Source organism: Micropterus salmoides, unplaced genomic scaffold, assembly GCF_014851395.1.
Source record: "Micropterus salmoides isolate LMB-PRFRI ecotype aquatic unplaced genomic scaffold, ASM1485139v1 Ms_hic_scaffold_1, whole genome shotgun sequence".
NCBI lineage: Eukaryota > Metazoa > Chordata > Actinopteri > Centrarchiformes > Centrarchidae > Micropterus > Micropterus salmoides.
In genome coordinates, this window is record NW_024040040.1 from 13,707,476 (window position 1) to 13,730,844 (window position 23,369).

Below are 23,369 nucleotides of genomic sequence, written 5' to 3' on the forward strand. Positions count from 1 at the left end.
TGGGACAAGATCCCACATAAGAGGAAGAAAGACATGAAGGAAAAGAGGGACGGACAGTAGCGAGGGAGGGAAGAAGCCCACTGAAAGAAGACAGCGGGTGAACGAGTGTGAGAAGAGAGGGAATCTAAGAGGGGAGAAATGAGTGTTATCGAACAATAGAGAAATGGAAAGAGGCGGACTAAGAAGAGAAAAAGAAAATTGAAAAGTGGCGACACTCAGCAGGAACACAATACATAAGCGGGTGTGTGTTTGTGTGTGTGTGCGCGCGTGTCCTCCTCGATGTTGATGCATGCTAATGAAAAGCAGCTAAGGGGCCTGATGAGGCTTTGCTGTGCCAGGCCAGTGCAGAGGAGGGAACCCGAGCGTCCCCGGAGTATGACTGAGACACGCAAACACAGGCAGACACATCACACAATCACAATCACACAGAAAAAAAGGGAGGAGATGAGGAAGAGTCATGGAGAGATCTAACCTATTTTCATTAAAGAGTTTTGGCTGCTCTCTGGGCCCAGGGCCTCAATTATATAAAAATAAAATGTTCTCTGACTTTCTCCCTGATCCTGTCATACGATAATTTCAAAGAGTATGCTAGAGAAAACAAATTAAAATTACATGTAGCGTGCTGCTGCTGCTTACATGGAGAATGAAGATATTAATAGGCAATATCACAGACACCCGCTGATTTTGGCATAAACATCAATTTTTTACGACATCCTTGGGTTTGATGGAGGCATGCAGGGGTATGTGTGTTTGTGTGTGCGCGCGTATGTGTGTGGTGTCATTCGAGTCCACATTGTAGGTCAGCCCAAACGGTGCCTTGTTAATGAGATGAGGTCAAAGGGCATGGCTGACCATAATGGGCCGATCATGACTCTACACACACACACACACACACACACACACACACACACAGTCTTCAGTATGCCTTAAAGTGTCTTCATATTTATTGTTCATTTTTAGTGTTTTGCCCTATGCATTGCTTTCCCTCATTTGATCCTCTCTCTCTCTCTCTCTCTCGCTCACTCATCCTCTCGCTCACTCATCCTCTCGCTCTGCCTCCCTCTCTCCCTCTAGGGCACTATTCTGTGTTGCCTCTATGAGAGGCTGCTATTTAAAACACTTAGAAGTGATTTAGTGCCCACGGAGGCTATTCCATTAGCTGCTCTATGTATTTATCATGGCTCTCCCACTCAGTAGATTGCTAACTCTACAATTTTCTTGCCTTCCTCCTTCTTCCATTTTCTCTCTCTCTCTCTCGCTCTCGCTCTCTCTCGCTCTCTCTCTCTCTCTCTCTCTCTCTCTCTCTCTCTCAATTCAATTCAATTCATATTAAAGCGTATGTGTGTTTCTAAAAAAAAAAGAAGAAATATTAAAAATTAAAATAAATAAATAAAACAGTACAGTAGTGTGTGTAAAAAAAAAAAAAAAATAGACAAAACAGTAAGCGTGTGTGTGTTTGTATGTGTGTGTTAAAAAATAAATAAATAAAAATAAATAAACAGTAAGCGTGTGTGTGTGTTTAAATAAATAAAAATAAATAAACAGTAAGCGCGTGTGTGCGTGTGTGTGTGTGTGTGTGTGTGTGTTAAAAAATAAAAATATATAAAAAAATTAAATATAATAAATCTCTCTCTCACACACTCTCATTTCACACCTCTCCCAATTTCTTTTCTCTATTCTCCTGTCTTAAAACTTTATTAATGACTCTTGCATATCTTATTTTATATAAGATTTGTGATTAATTAATGATTTTTGAGCCGTTAGCACAAGTGACATGAACCTAAAAGAAGTTCTCCAAAATGCCTCAAACACCTGTTAGTGCTGCATTTCCTGTGCTACTAGTTTGGAAAATTGTGCTTTTAAAAAAAAAATCTCTGAGTTTGATAATTCTCCTATTAACATAAACTGTATGGTTCACTGCTAATTTACCATTAAGTGGTTTGTTCTTTAATTAAAATGCTGATAACTTCACGGTCCTCTCCCAACAGGACGGTCGGTTAAGCGTAAATGACCAGCTGGTCGCAGTAAACGGTGAGTCGCTGCTCGGACGCTCCAACCACGCTGCCATGGAGACGCTGAGGCGCTCCATGTCGTCGGAAGGAAACGCCAGAGGCACCATCCAGCTCGTAGTGCTGCGACCACCCAGACAGGTACAGAAGATATAATTTGAATCTCTTTATTCTCAAACATTTCTGGGATATCATGGAATTTTGAGAGGTGTATTCAATGCAGTTTTATGTTTTATGGCTGTATTTTAAACATTTGTCACTTTCTGTTAGATTATTTTAACCTAGCTGGGTAGGAAATCAGAAAAACAACATTAACAGAAGAGAATGACATTTTGAGGTCATGGACATGTTCGAGCTTCATTTTGGAAAGTCTTGGAAAAGGCAGGAAGGTTTACATCAGTGGGATGGCAGGAACCATGGCAGCTATATCAGTTGAAAGAAAATAAATAATTCTATCTTGTTGATATTATCATAATGCAGTTTTAAAACCTAATATTCAGTGTACAGCATAGTGTTGTCTTAATTTAGAGAGAAGTCTCATACTTGTGTTAAATGTTTTTTTGTCAATAAATCCCAAACCTGTATGTTGTTGTTACATTTCTTATAACCACAGACTTTACGCCTGTTATTTACTTCAAGTCCTTGCTTTTGAAGCTTTAGTGGATATGGGGCAACATGTTAAAATGTTTGGTTATATGAAACATTTAGGAATGCACATGCATTATGAAATCCTCTGCACAGCCTGATGTGTTTAAAGATTATTCATAAGTAGCTACCAGAGTTTTGACAGCAAAATCAATGACATGTATCATCCACATTAGGATAATTTCTCTCCCCAGTTATCATTTGAGGCTCACAGTAAAGCTGTACTACTGTACACACTGTGTGGCTGACCTACATGCATGTCGGCGATATTAAATCACGTTGAAGCACTCCATCATCTCTTTACAAACCTGATTTTACTGATTTTGTTTGCGATATGGATTGTGCTCTTTTTTTTCTATTCCCAGTATTCAGTTATTGTAGTGAAGATTGGCAGTGCAGTTTCTGCCTAAATGTAAACACAGTTGGATAAAAATAATGAAACCATCACAATAAAGGCTCCCTTTGTGACAGTGACTGTCTGTATGATTTGAATGTTAAGTTTATACCTTTTGCAAAATCTATATTCTATGTCAGTTTTCTTGCAGAAAAATGGATGAGTAGGCGATTTAAGATTAAGTTGAAACTTTATCAGAGAGAAACTGTTCCTTTCATATGTCATGTGGCTGTCTGACACAACAATGGCTGCTGTAAAGGATGAAACAACTGAAAGGTCTTAGTCACTGTATCCACTCGTTAATATCCAAGACAGTTTTTTTAGTTTTCCTCCATATTCTTTTTTTCTATAGAGTGGCAGTGCCAACCCTGCACCAAGCACACCTTCAGATGTGTCCACTACCCATCAACCCAACACCCAAACGGGCTCCAGCAATCAGGTACGAGCGGGTGACGCCTTCCACCACCAACAGCCACCTCCGCCTCGCGACTCCTCCTCACTCCTTCCCACTCTGAGGAGGCGAGTGTCAGAGCCACTGCCTCATAGCCACAGGCAGCGTTACACACAGAGGCCAGGGGAGACGTACACCAGATACACCTATGGTTTTAACCAAAAGGATAGGTGTAGTGGTTACACATTTGTCTTCACACAAGGGGATATTGAGTACAGTGATGATGAAGAGGGGTACACACAAAATGATGTGTACAGACCGGCTTTGAGGTACGAGTTTGGGTTTGTCCCTCACAGCCAGACGCTAAGCAGCTTCAGCAGATCCACGGAGGGAAACTTAAACAAGGGAAGGTTGGATTATGGATACACACATGGACACACACGCAGTCGAACACTGGCAGACATGCAGGGCCGCACCACAGCCGATAACACACACTGTCACACGCCTAGTGACGCTCAGGGAAACACAGATGGCCGCAAGTCCAGGCACTCACGCAGCCGCACACACGACGGCGTCCACAGACAAGATGGCTCTCAGGGTAACAGTTACACTGAAAATATCAGAGCAATGGCAGGCCAGATGTACGGAGACCCACCCTCACACAGCAGGATACCCACCCATTGTCCAAACAGAAACACACACAGATCTGCAGACAGATACCTAGACGCACACTCTCACGACGCACACACTCACAACTACGCACACAACCGGGTTCTCACCAGACACCACCACCTCCAGTTATCTGGTGGACTCTGACTCGGTCTGTCTGTCTGTCTGTCTCTGTCTGTGCATGTCTGACAGTCTTTATGCAGGCTACTTTGCAAAAAGGGTACAAGTGCCGTTTTCGCTGCAAATTAAGAACATTGTTGCGCTCTTGCTGGCGGGTCAAAGAGCACATTTGTAACATAACATTAAAAAAATGGGAAAGACTCAGGTGTGTACAGAAACTCTTACTGATATGAATATCTTAGAATGCATACATTTAAAAATTTAAATCCATCCCTGTAAGATTATGAATGACTCCTATGATGTTATCTTTTGAATTAAGTTATGCAGAAAATGGCACTTTTCCTCTTTTGCACCAAATCCATGGTGTGTAAATTTTTAGTGATCGATTGCGTGGAAGCAAATTAATCTTGCTGAAAGCTTTTCCCTTTGCCAACACCACAAACTGTCACAGCATTAACTTTTAGCTCTCTCTTTTTAAAAAATATTACCCATGAACTCAGCGAAATACTAAATGCTTCACTGTCAGCCTCCCTTCTGTCACATTGGTTTTAACTCACTAAAATTAGCTGTAACTCTGATTATGTTTTTATCGTTTCTCTTCAAACCACTGCAGACTGTAAAGGCTTAATGTGTTCTTTCCTGTTTTGTCTATATATGTAAAGTTTTATATTAACTTTTCCTTTTTAATTTCCATATTTTTAAGGGAATGCTTGCTTTTCTGTCTCACCTGCCTGATTCTCCTTTGTTAAATAAAGCTATTCTGAATCCTCCTGCATGCCTGTCTGTTTGTTTCTCTGTTGGGTTTTCAGCGGCTGCCTTCTCCTCTGCTCCTCATCCCAGTTTATTAAATGACATTTGGGTCCCTGCTCCCTCTCTTTGGGCCTCCGAGTCTCTTTTCTTTTCTGAATTTTCTTTATCCTTTGTTAGACACTACAAGCAGAAACCAGGACATATTTCATAAGAGTTAAACAACAGAATCTTTCCACTAGGCAAACATAAAGACACATCACGATTAATTTGTTGAACCTAAACATACCAAAATGTAATTGTCACACCAAGCGTAATACACTCACAACCATATAGGGTATAATGAACATATTTCAGGAGTACAATCTGAATTCATGAATACTCCATGTAGCTGTGAACACACTGCTTTTTAGATGTGATAAATGTGTTATAAATCAGACTGCATGGAATGTGTGAACCTTTGCTTATTTTTACCTCTTTCTCTTTTGTGCGTTGAAGTGCTGTTTTAAAAAAAAAAGCAGTTTGAGTGCAAGTCCCTGCAGTGTCCTCACTGCAGTTACTTTATTCCCTGGTGGTAAACGTGTGAGCAACATTAGAATCAACCACAAAGTCACACAAGACATTGTGTTCAACTAATGCTTAAAAAAGCAGCACAAGTTCCTCGATGGAACAGACTGATGAAGATATCAAGCATGACAGATGGTGAAAAATATCTGCTTCTTAGTTAAGTATGTCTATTCAGCTCCATGTTGAACCGTGACTGATTATTTCAAAACCTTATAAAGATGTTTCACAGTTAAAGCAGATGCTTAGTGATTGCCACATTGACTGCCACTGACCTGCCCATTGTGGCATTTACATCTCATCTACGCCATACTCCTATCAGTGTGCGTGCATTTTAGTCATCCAACCCTGCGGATAAATGCTATCAAACCCAGTTCAAAGTTCAGTATATATCTGCATAGTCTTTCTCCTGTCATCACTTAACAGCCAGTCTGGTGACACCGTGAGACGGCGTGATAACATATATGCTCCCTAAAGCAAGCGTCCTTTCTTTCTATCACTGTCTCTGTCTGGATCTTGCTTTCCATTAGGAGATCCTTAATGTCAATAATTTTCCATGCAAGTATGGGGCAAGATGTAGGGCTAGGGCAGTGGTTGGCAATAGGTGGCCCGCGGCTCTGGCCAGATTGCTTTGATTGCAGAAAAATAAATAAATTGATAACGGCTGGTGCTGAAATGGATCTCATGACAGCAACAGTTTCTCACATAACCACTTCCTCTTAAGTGATTGTGCCTCTAAAATAAAAGCGCAAGAATGTATTTTGCAGCAATGCTTCATGTCGAGTTTATTAAGAGCTTTTACTTTGAAGAGTTCTGAAGGAAATTCAAGAGAGTGTCTGGCCTGCTTGACACACCTCTGAAAAAGCCGTCAGTAAACGTGTGAGTGGATGACCCAGAATATTCTCAGGGAAATGAAAATATCAACTGCACTGCCAAAAGTGTCCATAGGTTTATGAATGCGGATCAAACGCCGCAACGCACATACACTGCAGCACATGCTTTATGTGAGCCTGTGTAAAAGTGTCCTTTTATTCAATTTGTCTAACAAGGGAGAAAAAAATATCCGCAATAAGATGGAATCGATCTCACAACCTACCCTTTGGGCATCCCGCACTGCACCGACTGAGCTAAACGAGCACATGATTTCATACGGTTTATTCTGGCCTGCCATAGAACGGCTTGGACCTCTGCTCTAGGGAGAGGAATGGCAGTAACGGTTAACCACGGTGGTCCAGACTGAAACTTGGATTAATTGTAATGAATGTGGCACAGACATTCATGGTCCTATTATACGGTCAAAATGCTGATGTATCCAACACTTTGGTTTGTGACCAAAGACCTGCAAAACGGACATTCCCATCAGCCTCATTTGTACTGTGTTTAGTGCTAATTAGCAAATGTTAGCATGCTAACACACTAAACTGATAGCAGACATGGTAAGCATTATACACGCTAACATCAGTATGATAGCATTGTCATTGTGGGCATGTTAACATGCTGACTCTTTTCACAGACAGGAAGCCTTTTCATTTGCTCCATGTGATGCTTTATTTTTGGAAAACGTTTTGTCTTTCTCCCTTATTTTCTCACTCTTGATCATACTGGAAGATTCTTTACTGCCACAATAACATCTCTAATGAAACATAATTGGAACGCTCAACCGAAATTATTAATTCTTTTATCACTCAGTCCTTTAGTAGAAAGATAAACAGTAAAACAATAGGACACTCATGCACACTCAAACTAACTAAAGATGGAAATAATACTAGAAATGGAAATAAAATGTTTCTTTTGCTGTCCATCCCGAGCCAAGTATTTATGTGGGTGGGGTGGGTGACACAGTAGGGTGAGGCAGGGCTAAGCCTCTCAGAAGCCTATTGTATGCAGCTGTAGGTTGGGGCTACCCTCCTCCTGTTTAGTTATTGTTGTGGGATTAAGATATCTGACTGCCTGTCTGCTAGGCTGCTTTTATAGCCTGGGGCGAATCGTCAGGTTGTGAAGACTGAGGGATGCATGGATGGATGGAAGGATGGATATATGGATGAATGGAGGGCTATGATGTGATTTATATGTCACTGGCACATGAAGAAGAGCTGTCAGAACTTTGTGTGCAAATGCATACGATACACACATGAGCTCAAAGTGATTGACGGCTATGATGTGGTGACATTAACATGTATGGTATGTACTAATAATACCTCAGGGACTCCATGACATTGTGAATACATCCCACCCAATGCTTTGAGATGACACAGATATTGGAACAGCTTTCTTCTTTCTTCATTATTGTTCAGTGTGTCTAAGAATTATTTTTTGTAATGCTTAAATAAGTGTAGGGCGTATTTGTGTCAGTTTTTACTTGGTGTGTGTACGTGTGAGAGACAGCTATAGCTCCCATCTCTTTGACCAGTAAAGGCTTTTTTCATCCTCCACGAACACCAACACTTCGAGTCCCTATCTCCATCTGTGGTGTGTGGGTCCTTTGTAGTGCTGAATGGCTGTTCAATAACATGTCTGTCAGTGTTCTCACTAATTACTATGTTTCCAATTGTGCACATAAAGAGAATCACCCTTTTATATATTGTTGAAACCAGTTTTCAGAAGGACTGACATAGGCACATCAGTATATATTTATCTTTTCTTGTAATCATTTTGTTCTTGAAATGCGCATTCCACAATATATTTTCCTCTATTTTGACAAGATTATATTTAATATTTTAACATTCCTCCATTAAAGTTAATAAACAAAATAATATTTAGGTACAGTACTGAATGTGGAAAGGGCTGACTTGTGACCTTGTTGCTCCTGTAAGAGCATTCTCCTAGTGAACGTCTAGCTGCCATTAAACAAAGGGAACTTTTTTGTGGGAACGGATGACAAATTTCTTACTCAATTATGATCAACTTGACTTTTTTGTGATATTTTATTCATCACCCATACTTCACATCTATTCAAAATCCTCAGAGGATTGTTCTAAATCGGCTCCTATTTCCTGAAAGCTTTGTTCCCATATCACCGTCGTGAATTATAATTGATTGGTTGCAAGACATGATTATAATACTACAAATTGAATGTACAGTTGAGGCCAGAATTATTAGCCCCCCAGGAATTATAGAACATTTTCCTAAAATTCTTCCCAATGTTTGTAGCATTGATAAAACTTGATATAATCAAACATTCACCAATGGTATTTAGTAGCTTTTGGTACATTTTAGAATATAAAATACATTTTTAGGCTTGCTTTATATCAAATATAGTGAAAAATGGGGTGGTCAGAAATATTAGCCCCCATATGAATTTTTGCTCTCAAAACACACCTAATTAACCAATCAGCTTTCAAACAACATCTGTGCAGTCAATTGGCTTCCTAACAACACCTGAGCATTCAGTCAGCATAAAAGGACTCCAAGGAACAGGGCACTTGAACACATTATTGAGAGGCTACTGAAAAGACTACTTTTACTCACCATGCCAAAGACAAAGGAGTCAGTGATCAGTCTTGATCTCAGACAGAAGATAGTGGAGGCTCATGATAAGGGGGAAGGCTAGACTGCCATTTCCAAGCATTTCACAGTATTTAGAACCGCTGTACGTTGCCTCATTGCCAAGTACAAGGAGACAAATTCTGTAAGAAACAAAACTGGGCGTGGTCATAAGCAAGATGTCGAGGACTCTGGAGAGGAAAATAGTCAGAGATGTCAGCAAGAAGCTTATGTTGCTTATGTTTGGCGAAGAAAGGGAGAGGCCTTCAACCCTAAGAACACAGTTCCCACCTTTAAACATGGTGGTGGGAGTATCATGTGGGGGGCTGTTTTGCAGCCTCAGGCACAGGGAGCCTTGTTGGGGTGCATGGCATCATGAAAAAAGAACATTATGTTGAAATTTTGAGGAATAATCTGCAGAAATCTGCTCGTAGTCTATCCTTAGGTCGTCGCTGGGTCTTCCAACAAGACAATGACCCAAAGCATACATCGAAATTGGTCCAACAGTTCCTGAAGGATACCAAACCAAGGTCCTGGAGTGGCCCACACAGAGCCCAGACCTCAATCCTATTGAGAATCTGTGGCGGATGCTCAGTGATTGTCCATGCTCGGAAACGACGCAATTATTACCAGCTGGAACAATTTGCAATGGAAGAATGGGCCAAAATCCCTCAGGAGACCTCTGCCAGCCTAGTAAAGAACTACTCTAAGAGGTTGTTGTCAGTTGTGGCTCAGAAAGGCTACACTATTGACTATTAATGGCCTGGGGGCTAATAATTTTGGATGTCTCATTTTTGCCCTTTCTTGTTTCAACTCAATGCATCAATAACATATCCTAATCAAACTTAGTGGACATGTAGTCTTTGTTATGTTGGAAACAAATACACTATAAACACTCGCTGTTAATGGTCATTTCATGGAGAAATCAAGAGTTTTGTATAATTTCATAAGGGGGGCTAATAATTTTGTCCTCAACTGTAAAATCCTCCTTTTTTGTAGAGTAGTTGTATGTTGGACTAAACTGCAATTGCACTCTCCCCAAGAAAAGTCAAGATTTACTTTTTTTGCTTTCATAAGAAGTGAAACTACCGGTGATATTAATGTAGAATAGATTCTGGATATACAATGAATCATCATCGATAGTAGCTAATCCAGTACTGTAGACTGCAGTTTCTCGTAAGCATTGTTGGATTTGTAGAGTTTCATTCTTACAGTAAGAATGATATCAATGCTTTCACACCTAACCTGTATGGTGTGGTTTAAAAAGGCACTTGTGCATTTGCTGGTTTGGAGCTGTTAAGGATGTTGTGAAAGCTATAAATCTCTAGTTGCTGTAGTGTAGACCAAACAACCTGCAACGAGGCTGCTTGAACACACAACAGCTATTTTCCCTGAAATAATGTGACAGCTCTTTTTGTTCTGTTTATACCTGTTGGCCACAATTTATGAAATATGAATTCCAGTTGTAGTCCTGTCTGTTAACAGGGCTTAAAGTTCTCCAGCACTGTGCCGGAATTCCGGCGCGAGGCGTTTTTGTATTCGACTATCTATATATATATATATATATATAATGTCTGTGGAAAATATTCTTGCATATTTTTTCAGTGTTGCGTGTTAGGTGTGTGTGAAGCAGCAGTCTTCCTCAGCACAATTGGTGGCTCGGTGTCTGTGTATACCGAAAGAAAGGGGACTGGCACTTCCTCGCAACGTGTACACTCATTGGCTATTGTAGGCAGTGAACAGGGCATGGAAGTTTCTTTTGGGTCAGTTAAGGTGTCACTCAAAAAGTCAATGTGTAGACGCGTTTTTTGTTTACATGCTAGCTGTAGTTAGGCTAATATATCTATCAATCAATCAATCAATCTTTATTTCTAAAGCACATTTAAAACAACCAAGTTGACCAAAGTGCTGTACATTGAAATGAAACAATAAACATACAGTTCTCATGCCAGATTAAAAGCCAAGGAATAAAAATGTGTTTTAAGTCGCGATTTAAAAAACCTAAGGCTTAGTGCCAGTCTGACATGAATTCATTCCACAGTCTCGGGGCTGGGACTGAGAAAGCTCAATCCCCCCTGCTCTTGAGCCATGTTTTAGGGACAACAAGAAGAGATTGGTTCGCAGACCTTAATGACCTTGAAGGAGCATGTGACTTCAACAGATCAGTGATATAGATTGGAGCTAGTCGATGAAGGGCTTTAAAAACCAACAATAGAAACAATAGAATTACGAGTTCTATTAAGGAGACGAGCGACAGCATTTTGAACCAGTTGTAGTCGAGAGAGGGAGGCCTGGCTAACACCTATATACAGAGCATTACAAAAGTCAAGGTGTGTTGTGACAAATGCATGTATAACCTTCTCAAAGCCTGTGAGGGATAAAAAGGGCTTAAGCTTAGTAAGAAGCCTAAGTTGAAAGAAACTTGCTTTCACAATAGAATTGATCTGCTTCTCCATTTTAAAATCACAATCCATTTTTTATATATAATATAAAGTGAGGCAATAGCAGTCTGTGTGTATTTATTGAAATAATAATGTGTTTTGGACTAAATATTTCACTGGATTGTAGGGCTGCAGCTGATTTTAGTATTCGAAGCTTTGATAGATTATTTCAACAATTCATCGATGCGTCGTTTAAGAAGTACCCTCGACCATAACGGGATCAGCTGTGTATGTTTATAGGTGATAGATATTTATTAGTCCTTTCGGAAATTCATAATGTGTCATACAGCAAACATCAGACCAACAACTAGACAGCTGCTTTACAAACACAAAAATCACCTGAGTGCTATACAAGTTATTCTAAAGGCTCGTGCCGTTCACACAACTTGCCGTAATATGACAGCAGTCTTGAAGTCCTTGTGGCGTTGACATTATGTGACTGATTGGTGACAGGGACACACAAACACTACAGGATCTGTCAGCGGCTATGGCACCCGACGCTTGTCTCCAAACCACATTTTGTCAAGAAAACACACATGAAATGGGAAATGAGCGATCCTGCACACGAAACACCTGTTGTTTGTTGTTATAAAGATGGCGATAATAAAGACAAAGAATATTGGTGAAAGGGTCGATTAGTACATGCAGGTGGCAGGGATTGTCTGAGCTACAGAGAGAGCTGCAGGCGAGTTAAAAGGTGCAGCTCTGCAGCTTAACTCTTGACTGAGGTTACAACTCACGGCCCAAAAAGGAGAACAACAAACGCACGTGTGTACATTTTCAGCTGAGGACTGCAGCCTTCAACTCAACAATCAATCATGATTTCAGTTAAATGCTAAAGTTGCTGTTACGGTTACCTTGTCTGTGGTCCTCTGGCAGAACACCGGCTGCTTTTTGTTCAGGTGCCATCTTGCTGTTGCCGAGGCGACATAAGTTTCATTTTACAGTGGACAGACGTTAACATTACAGAGTTGTTGTTTTCTTTAGCTTGAAATAATCCCATACTTTGGACACTTTCTTCTTTGTCCCTCGCTGTTTTCTCTCTCTTCCTTCACTTTGCAAACAGCTCCATCATAATCATGTCGTGTTCACAGCGTAAACGCGATGTGCGACAATAATAAATGTCCCTGCGAAACACTGCTGTATAGTTACATGGATTAAACGAAGCATCAATGCAAAGAATTTGTGTTGATGCATTTTATTAATCGATTTTATAGATTTAATCGATGAATCGTTTCAGCCCTACTGGATTGGATCATCTTGACCTTTGCCAACATAACAAGGCCATTTTCGTGATATGTATTCCACTGGTGGAGTAAGGCTTCACAGATAAGTGGTATCAATTTTGACAATAGGCAGTGCTTGAAGTGGGCCACCGATACCAGTAAGTTACTTCTAACGTTACATTTTACTCTTTGGCGTCACGTCCGACTTTTCTTGCGTAGGCTACTGGTGGGCTCTATGTGGCGCTAATCTGTTCCCATTCTTGCCTGTTGGCTAATCTCTGTCGGCAGAGCAGGTAGAAGCTCGGTGCCTTTCATGTAGCCGTACGCTCCCATGTGAATGGGGAGCAATAAAACAATGATAATTATTGCAATATAATTTTCCTCAATAACAATGTAACAAATTTTTAATAAGTGTTTGATTTAATTCATTTGAATCACGAACAAATCAGCACTGTACTTTGTTGAGGAAAAGGGACTGAAAAAAAATTACTTAATTGAAATTTAACGTTACTTTATCATAATTATTTTGAATGTTTTACCTCAGATTTGTTAAGTGATCCCAGTATTTCCCACAGAATGACAGTGTAACTGTGGCACCAGCTATAAACAATGTACTAACCTTGACAACCCAGCTGTATTCTAACGTTAACTTGACTCTTCTTATTAGCTAGGCTCCTTGCGTGCTTGCTAATAACTTTTTTTAAGCTGGGCGTCCGACAGCGTTGTGTTGGACAGATTTGTGCAGTGGTGTTCATGAGGGAGAGAGAGAGAGGGACCTAAATAGGCCTAGTAAAAAAATTGGAAATCAACATGTGGCAGTCAGCGTTGATATTGTGGCAGGCGCCACAAATAAATGAACGTATGGGAAACACTGGATCCACTGTTAGGAATTAAGTGTTTGTTCTGACCATAAAAGTAGTTTCAAACCACCATTAATCATCTGGTTTCTTCAACTTTCACTCAGGAGTAAAAATCTTCCTTATAATGATTTGACATTTATCATAAGAATAATCGATATTGAATGATGTGAAATGTTTTATCGTGATAACATTTTCAGCCATATTGCCCAGCACCTATATTTTCCACTTAAAGCACTGATTATAGGTGGTGCCAGAATGCTGTTTAAAACTCAAAGACCCCCCTTCATATATTTCCAGATTGAACGTTTTATCAAACCAGTGTACAACTATCTTCTTGTCTTTTTCTTGTGAACCCAGAATTGTGTTTCTTCATGTTTCGCGAGCTAAGTGTATGTCAGAACCCTAATCTGAGTCCCTATGTCCCCTCCATCTTTCGTAAACCCCCGAACACATTTCAGGCACAGAAAAATGTCTTGCTTTAAAACCTGTGTTAATGCTCATAGTCAAGTCAGTTTTTTTCTACAGGTGCAGCAGTGACCATATGTGTATCAATTTTTTTTAAATGTCACCAGAAATGATAGTAGGATTGGATTAACACTGTTAGATGCTGCTAGTATATTTATCCTGTATTTAGTAGTAGTGGACAACATTAGCTGATATGTGACAAACTAAAGAAATAAAAAATACATTAGCCCAGTCCCACTGGCTAATAAAATAAAGTATCTTCTGATGTATGAGGCAACATCATTCATTTTTCATAAATGACAATTTTAGCTTAAATGTGGCCCAGATTTTTGCATATGAGCCCTTAATAACCATTTTTTTTGTTTTCATCTCTTTGTTGACAGGAGCCTTGGGGCCACAATGCACTCCATGGACCCTCTGTACCCTCTAGACATCCAAACACAGGGCCCACCATGAACGGGGCAAGTCACACTCCACTGACGACCAACAACTCTGCATACAGCAACTCTGGGAGTGGTGAGCACACACTCGACAAATCACACGGTGCACAATATTTGTCCATTTGCACTGTCAGATAGTCAACATTAGGGTTGGAGTGTTTGTGTACTCCCGTTATCTTCAACCGAGTGTGTACACACAGTGTATTTGTCAGCCTGTGTGTGTATGTGTGTGTGATTTATATACATACGTGTGTATGTGTTTGCAATCACTGCACAGCATGACACCTAGCCAAGGCTCCTGACATTTTTGTTGTTGTTTTTTTTTTTAGGTCACTGTAGCAGCCCCCCTAAGCATCTTATAGCACTGCATTACAAAATTGTCCAAGCGCCGTCTTTATATCCCTTTTCACTGTCGCCCCTGCATATTTACAGCGGTAGAAAGGGAAGTCATTAACTATGTTTTTCTGAACGCGATGGTTGCTTTTCATGTGCAAAAGATCTGACCTTGGAATCATTACGCTGATGAAACGGCTTCTAAGTGGGCCAGATTTGCATACAGGGTATTTTGTGGCATGCGTGCTGTCGTGTTAAGAAAAGAAAAGGAAAAAAAGACTAACAAACTGTTTTAAATTCATTCTTTATCTCTCTCCCATCGCCTCCCCCTCCCTCACCCCCTGGGATGCAGGGAGCTGGAGATGCTTTTCTCGCTGAGACTCTGTCAGCTCTCCACCAGACTGGAGCGACAGTATACTTCCAGTCATTTTGTATGGTTTGGGGTTCAACACAAAGGCTTTACAGTGGGGAAATGATGCGCTCCCGGGGTTTACAGTTTAGGGAAATGTTGTAGGAAGAGTTGCATGGAACTTAGAATGCAGCTTTTGTATGGAAATAATTATATTGTGTGTTTTGGTTTTGTTTAAATGTGCATTGTGTATGGGGTGTTTTTATTTGTGTATTTTTTTTATGTGGAACATGTGCTTCTGAAATGTCTGACCTTGCTAAGCTTTGTATTGATCCTCAAATGAAGGACACACTGGTCATTGCGTCTGGTGTTTAAATATCCCTCTTTATGCCGTGTCTTGTCACATCTGATGAATATAGATAATAAATAATAAAGCAATATTTAGAAATATAAAACACTGAAGACTGGATATCATAGTGTACACACACTTTCAGTATTGATTTAGCTTTTATTGCCTTAAGGACTGACATTAGAACAAATTCTCCTTTACTTTTGATAATCTAGCCAGCAAAATCAAGGTAAATGCTCAAAACAAAATAACCATAACATAACAAAAAAATCCAAATGCTACTGAAAATGTGTTAAAATGAACACCTTGTCTGTTTTTAAATTTTTCTTTGATTCTACTCTGACAAACAAAATCATTGTTTGTTTTTTTTGCCCGGTGGATTGTTTGTGTTTCTCCTCAGCTCCATATCCCGCTGCGACCACCAATGGCAGCTACGGTCACTACGGCAACGACGATGAGGAGTTGCAAACAGGCTTCCCCCCGCCTCCTTCCCACGGCTCTGTGGAGGAAATTAATAGAGACTTACCTGTAACCCGCCCACGCCACAGGTGCCCCCAACATAATACACACTCTCACACACACATAATGTACAGCACACTGCACCATCAGCACTCACATTAAACTATACACAGGTCTAGAGTTAGTATATTCTAATGACACTCTTAATATGGGTCGCTGTGTTATGAGATAAAGAAGAGCCATTACACTAAATATTACAACTCACATATGCATTGTTTAGACTATACAGTCTAATTGCAATAGCCTATCTGCATTATGCATAAGTAATTATGGTAATAGCACAATAGAGTAAATTCTGTAGGAGTTATATGGCTTGGAAAGAGCTATGATGCTTCTGTTAATATCCTGCTGCACAGCCTGCTGTCACACTGACACTCTGCAGCATTCTTTACACAGCACTGCTTTTAGTTTTTAAAGCTTTGGAAGAATGAATGGGTTTTCTTTTTAGTTTTAAACCTATTATGCACAGTCATCAGCAGGCCTCACCTTTGTTTTGAGGTAAAATCTTAATAGGAAAATCACAATATGAAAACCATGTGATGAAGATTATTACCCCTTACGAACAGACAAGAAAATGTTTTTTGAAATATCTAGTTATTTTTTCTTTTCTGTCTTCCTAGAGCTGTCTCACCACCATCCACAATAACTTTTGTCCTGTTATGATCTGCTCTTCTATTTCCTATTGTGCATTGCATTGTGGGGCAAGTGTACATAACCAACACTCAAAAACTCAAGCATCTTTATATGCATACTGACTGCCCAAAACCTACTTAGACTTAATATGTAATATGGAATTGGGGCACAGCTAAAAGTCCTGAAATTCACTTTAAACTCCCTGAATTTGATGTCTAGGTTACGGACAGATTATACTAGAAAAGAAGTGTTTTGTACAACGTGTTGTCCGACCATCTTGGAAATGTGTTTATACCTGTTTCAAACTGCCGGACTTGAAGGTGGAGTGAGAAGCCAGTCATCATAGAGGGGGTTGAGGCATGATATCCTTTAAATACGGCCATAAAAGTGCACATTTTCATCAGAAATGTAGGAACATTTTCAAACATTTACACTCGGTAGTTCATGTGAAAAATGACAGAAATAGTGTAAAGAATGAAAAGAAGAGAGCTAGAGAGAGAAGTTGAAGCCCTGGCTCCTTCATCACCTCTGCACAGCTGACCAATCAAGGTGGGAAGTGGATGTGAATGTGGGACAGGCTTTTTGGAAAGTTAGAGAAAGCCCCTCCTAATCCAGTGTCGGAAAAGTGGTACAAGGAGGTCCTCCTCAGTGTTACAGCAGGTCATCTGACCTGTAAAACATACCACATTCAAAGAGAGTTAGTCTAGTCACTGATAATCCCATAATTAGGATCTAGTGAAGAAACTACTGAATGAGTTTATTGGAAGATCATAAAAGTAAGGGACTGTTTTGCAAGATTCTGTGAACAGTCTTGAATGAGTATGTTTGAAAATCTGCTGTGTGTGTGTGTGTGTGTGTACAGTGTCTCGTGTAGCCAGAGTCAGAATCTGGCTTCAATATACTTGTTTTCCTGTAAGTTTAATGGAGACAGCACATGCTGTTGTTTTACTGAATCATGCCATCTGGAGTAGAGGAAATTGAATGATCTGTTGTCTGTGTGAATTTTAAATTTAATTTACTTCTACTTGTTTGGGTGATGCAAACAAGTCACTAACTATGTCTCAAGACCTGTGTACTTCTGGCTGCACCAGTTCAAGAGTCAATACTGATCAGTTGATTGATTAATTCTAAGTACTTGTGACTGTTGTTTTGCAGCGAGGTTCAGAAGCCGCCCCACATGGATGCAGGTTTATATGCAGGCAGCCATCTGGCCAATGACAAGGACAACATGCCTCGCAACAGAGCGTCCAAGAGCATGGACCTGGGTGAGTGCGCGTGCGCGCGCACACACACACACCTCATCATCAATGAATGAAGCGGTTGTTTTCACTGGTATACAACTGAACGTATGTTGTCCCAACCATCACAAACCAGCCAAACATACGAGGCTAATCGTGGACCCAGACTGCACACACACACACACACCAGCGATCACATGCTTCTTATCGGTTCATTTCTCTGTTGTGATGTGTAGCCTTCCCCTATTATCCCCAGCCCGAGGGGATTTGACCTCCCGAACTCATAAACCCAGGGGCTTTCCAACGAACTGGATGAACACGTCGTCTGGTGTGTGTGTGTGTGTGTGTATGTGTGTGTACATGTCTGTGTGTGCCCTTTCTATTTGTTATTTGTGTGAATGAAATGCGTGAGGTTTCCAATCTCATGGCTTGCTGTGTCTGAGTGTGTGTTGTGTGTGGAAGGCAGGAAAGAAGAGGCTTATTTCCTTGTGTTAACCCGAGCTGACCCCTCCTTCCCTCCTCTCCTTTTTTGTCTCTCTCGAATCTTCTCATCTTTCTTTATCTATTACTTTTCTCTTTTTGATCCTTTTCTCCAATGTTCTTGTTATCCCTGGCTACTGGGACATGGTCAGCGCTCTTTCTTTCTTCCCCCCACATCATTTTTTATTTATTTATTTTCTCAGCATTCCCTCCATCTTTGTTTATTTCTTTTTTTCTTCTTTCAGCACTTTGGTTCTCTGCTGAAAGCCGATGAGTTCATTGCTCTTGCTCTCCTCCATCTATGTCTCTTTCTTCTCTGCCTCTCTCTGATTTCCAATCGCGGTTCATTAGGTTCAGTGGATTGGCTTTCTTCCTGCAGCACACGCCTCTGCCACCCAAGCTGATTGGCTTTCATTATGGACAAGGGTGGTCTGCACACGCGGCCGCACGCAGACACACAAACGTACACACTGTGTGCTCTATCCCACTGAGGACCCACTCCAATACCCACCTCTGTCTATCTCCCCTCTCTGGCCATCTTTGGCTGTCGCCCATTTCAATCTGTTTTTGTTTTCATTTTTGTGCCATGTCTCTGCTTTTATTCATCCCTTCCCTCTCCAGTGCTCAGGGCTGAAACAAGGTAGTTAGCAAAGCTGTGTGTATGTGTGTGTGTGTGTGTGTACATGTGTAAACACGGCAGGAGCTTTGAACACAGAGGACCTGAAACACTGACCCCGTCTACACGTTTTGTATATAAAGAGCCAAATGCTGTTTTTTCCCTCATGAGAATTTCCCACATGTTAGTCTTCCCAGTTCACATGTATGTGAGCTTTAGCCGCAGCACAGGGCAGGTTAGCTTTCATTAAACACCACTTGACAGGCAGAGGTGAGCTTCTTTTATTGACCCTGAATGCCTTAGCAAATAGTCTGTTGACTCAGAGTTCCCACTTACCCAGAGAAATTCTGACACACACCGCCTGCCCATGCCTATATGAATAGAAGAGTCACTGACACTAGAGCTGTACCGAACTCAACAAAGTGATGGGGATTTTGTGTGGCTCCTAGAATGATGAATCTGTTTTTTTACTGCCCCACAAGTGCCTGAAAGACCCAAAATGAAGGGTTTTGCTCTCATTTGCATGATACTATAAGAAACATGAAATAAAACATTGTAATAGGTAACTTATTGAAGCATGTCTGACAGTAAGTTTGCAAGAACCAGCAATAATGGAAACTAATTCATTTATCAGGCTAAAAAGCTATGGTCTGCTTTGGAAAATAGTCTGTATGGATTGGCTTTAAGATGCTTAAAGTGCATTGAAACATCAGACCTTTTAGGAGACATGTGGCCTACTGACTATACTTTATCTATGTTGTTTGGTGTACAGTGACAGATTAAAAGGAATTAACTGACAGACCTTAGATATAACGGACGCTCTCTAAAACACAAGTGTAAGTCATTGAATATAAGATAGCTGCCCTACCTGGCATCCACTGGAAATTCATGCTCTGACCTTCATCCTCAGTTGGTATTGATGACCTGTAACTAATGCGCAACGCGCAACGCGTATAAAATAAATAAACGTACGTAAACGTACAGTTTGGATCCATAAAAGAGCAAATGGAGACTAGGCCTAACAGCCTCCAAAGCGTGTAGACTTTCATTCTGTCAGAGGCCAAGAGGTCTAATCTGGATGTGAAGCAGAACCCGTGAAAACCTCCAACAGTTCCACCACACGCACAGCTAGACTGACTCTCTCTGTGTCTCATTATCTCTCTGCTTCTCTCTCAGTTGCTCGCTGTGTCTGTCTCACCACGTCTCTCCGCTTCTCTTGATCCATCCCTCTGTCTCTGAATCGCTCTTTTTTCCCCTCACCCTGTCTCTTTTATAGTTCCTGTCTTCCTTGCCCCTTTCCTCTTTTCTTCAACTTTTTTGCAATGTTTCTGTCCCTTTTCTGTCCTTTTTGATGCTTCCTGTCTTATGTCTCTTGGGTTTAGTCCTACACTTTATCTCTTTCAGATACTCTTATTTGTAAGTTGTTTTTAAATGTCTCGCTCTATCCTGCGCTTTCCCTACCTCACTTCCAAGATGATGATTTGCCCAACAATATACAGTAGTATAATGCTTCTGCATGTTTGTTTACATGACATTATGGAGTTATATTACCTGGAAAAAAAGAAGACATATATGAACAGTAAGGTAGCTGTCAGGAGGTTAAAAGAGGGTTTCTACATTTTTAGCCTTCCACTGTGGCGCGAGGAGACACATTTGGCTGCTGGTCATGCAGACTTTTATCTTTACTCCACAGAAAAGGAAGCTTTTCATTATCTGGCAGGGTCATGGCGCCTGTAAAAGTTTTTTTCCCCCCAAACTTTGAAATTATTGAATTTAAAATGTATTTTATCTGGCATATGTGCACAAGAAAGGTATTTCTATTTCTTTGTCTTGGTTGCTACTGATGTTTCTTTGCAGGGCTTTTTTAAACCTGTGTTTTTCTGACACACCCTGTCACCCTGTCACGTCTTGCTCCATCTCCTCGCAGTTTATCGCTTTTCCAGTCTACCTTCTTCCTCTGTCCCTTTAATACTCTCCCTTCCTCTCATTTTCTCTCACCCTCACCCATCTGTCCGCTGGGAAAATTGACCTCATAAAAAATGAAAAGGATTATTTAAGAGAAATAGCAGCGTAATGAAAACCTATTATTGTATCCCATGGTGTACCGCCTGTGGCGGCTGCTGCTGGCCGACCGCAATCCTGTTTAGTTAGATTAGGTGGTTCTCGAATGTGTTCGGGGGCTTCTTGTTTTCTTTTTCCTCCCTTTATTATTTCCCTCATTGCCTCACCTCTATCTCCTCTCATTTTCTCTCACAATCACAATATCTCTCTTTCTTCTGTTTTCTTATATTTCTGCTTCTTTTTCATTTCCTCTTTCATGCTGTCTCATTTTGTCCCCCACTCGTCCTCCTCTGTCTGATAGTTCTGCAGGGAGTCATTTACAGCATGTGCCAGCACCAGTAGATTCCATTATAACCATTTACAAATGCTCTGTATTTCAGTATGTGTGGCACTTAATATTACATGCTATTTAGTGTGTGTTTCTGTCTGTTTTTTTGTGTCCTAGTGGCTGATGAGAGCAACATAGGATCACTGGTCAGGCAGAGAAATGGTAAGTGCTTGATATAATATACATGCATACTCTCAAAGAAAAACACTCTGCTGTTTAGTTTTCAACCCACCAATCTTCCACATATCTCTTTTTCTCTCCTCCTCCAGTTAAGTCGATCGGCACACAAAAAATTAACCTACTGTGTGAAGATTCAAATTTTCCCTGTTTTTCTTAAATATTCTCAAACATTTCTTGATTCCTCACTCTCCTTTGCCTCCCCCCTCCCTCCACTCCCCGGCTGACAAAGTTGAGTTGTGAAGCACTTAGTGTCGGAGCTCTCACTGCTTTATAGCCATCCAGGTCAGCAGGCCCACAGTGCTCAATCCTCACTCAGCTGACAGCAGCTGCATTGCATTACAACGGCTTCTGCTTCAGTTATTTCTCTACACTCAGTTCCGCCTTGTTTTATTTGAGAAAAGTCTGGTTAAAGTAAAAATATAAAGTCAGTTTTACTGTTTTCATTTACTGAGTGACATTACACAGTAGTAGTTCAGACTAAATCTTGTTCACTTCCAAGAACTGAAGCACTTTGCATTTCTGACTGCAGGAACTGCCTGACTAAAGCCACTTTCAGACATCCACCTTGTTACACAAATCTGATGGCAGTTTAACATGTCAGTTTCATGTCCCCAGTTACATTTACATAAAAGTCCCGATGACAATCTGACCTCGTAACACTTCCATAACACTTCTGAATTGAATGCCATCAGACTAATGTAGAAGTTAAAGACACAGAGAGAGATTAAATGCATATCGTGTTGGCCTTATTAGGAGCACAGCAATATATTTGCATTATCACTATTTGCTTTGCTCAAAGAAAATCTGTTACATAAACCATAAAGCACAGTGTATTAGCTAGTTTAAAGTTGTTCAGGTGATTCCTTTAATGTCTTTAATGATCGCCCTCATGGTGCAGCTGGAGCAGAACAACAGTAATAATCATGCCAGCATTCCTTCTCTATATTTCCATAATGCCAAGCATGGGGCGGAGATTGGGGGGTGGGGTCGAGCATCCCTCGCGCTCAAGATGATCAGTGATTAAGGCTTCAATGGAAATATATGTTCTGTGTTCTCCCGCAATGCTCCCCCTAGTGCACCAGGAATGAAATGTTGTGTGTTCCAATGTCTCTGTCTATAGAAAAAGGCATCATGGTGGAACCCACATTGGTGGGGGCTGGAAAAAATATCACAGTTTGAGCTGATTACCGGTTTAAAATGCGTGACCTAATCCAAAGGGAGTGTTGTGTTCTCATCAGGTATGATGTGTCTTGATTATATTTTCTGTATGTTATTAAATTTGTGAAATAATTGACTAAAGAAAAGCCTGTGGTAGAGGTTTGACATTAGACAAAAATGTAACATTGGTTGTAAAGTTATTGTGGTGTGTACACACCAGTTGCAGGGCTGTATGTACGAACAGTTTGTGCTGTGATTGAAGCACATGGGGCAGCAGTGACTTTCCACTGAGTCAGATATAACTGCTCTGGCATCGCTTCCAAAGCTGTTAGACTTGCCTGTGGTTGTTCTGTGCAACTCCAGTATGAATATAAATAGAGGGTTGCCGGCATAGAATGTGCATGCTCGGTTAACGATCTGTAGTTGGGCTGCAGAAGTCATGATTTTAATTGTGTGGAGTTCAGCGCTGTAGATAAATTGCATCTCATTTAGAACACCCACTGTATTTTAATATGGCAACCAGACTTGTGTAAGGAAATAATCATGACGGGCATTTTAAGATTCTGACGTTGGGAGACAGGCCTTCCTTTGCCTCAGTGTCTCTTACACACACACACACACACACACACACCACACGTACACCGATCTCTTACATCCACCTGCACCCCCCC

General features: G+C 40.7%; 1 protein-coding gene across 5 annotated transcripts in view; it reads left to right on the forward strand.

Annotated features, from left to right (window-relative positions):
• pard3ba (par-3 family cell polarity regulator beta a) overlaps positions 1–23,369 on the forward strand; it is a 161,166-nt gene that overhangs the window by 73,980 nt on the left and 63,817 nt on the right. For all 5 annotated transcript variants that reach the window (XM_038718904.1, XM_038718914.1, XM_038718922.1 and 2 more), the window contains 6 exons: positions 1,989–2,150; positions 3,401–3,487; positions 14,398–14,530; positions 15,886–16,033; positions 17,793–17,902; positions 21,478–21,522. In XM_038718904.1, the coding sequence (XP_038574832.1) occupies positions 1,989–2,150; positions 3,401–3,487; positions 14,398–14,530; positions 15,886–16,033; positions 17,793–17,902; positions 21,478–21,522 (685 nt within the window). The remainder of the gene's footprint in view (positions 1–1,988; positions 2,151–3,400; positions 3,488–14,397; positions 14,531–15,885; positions 16,034–17,792; positions 17,903–21,477; positions 21,523–23,369) is intronic.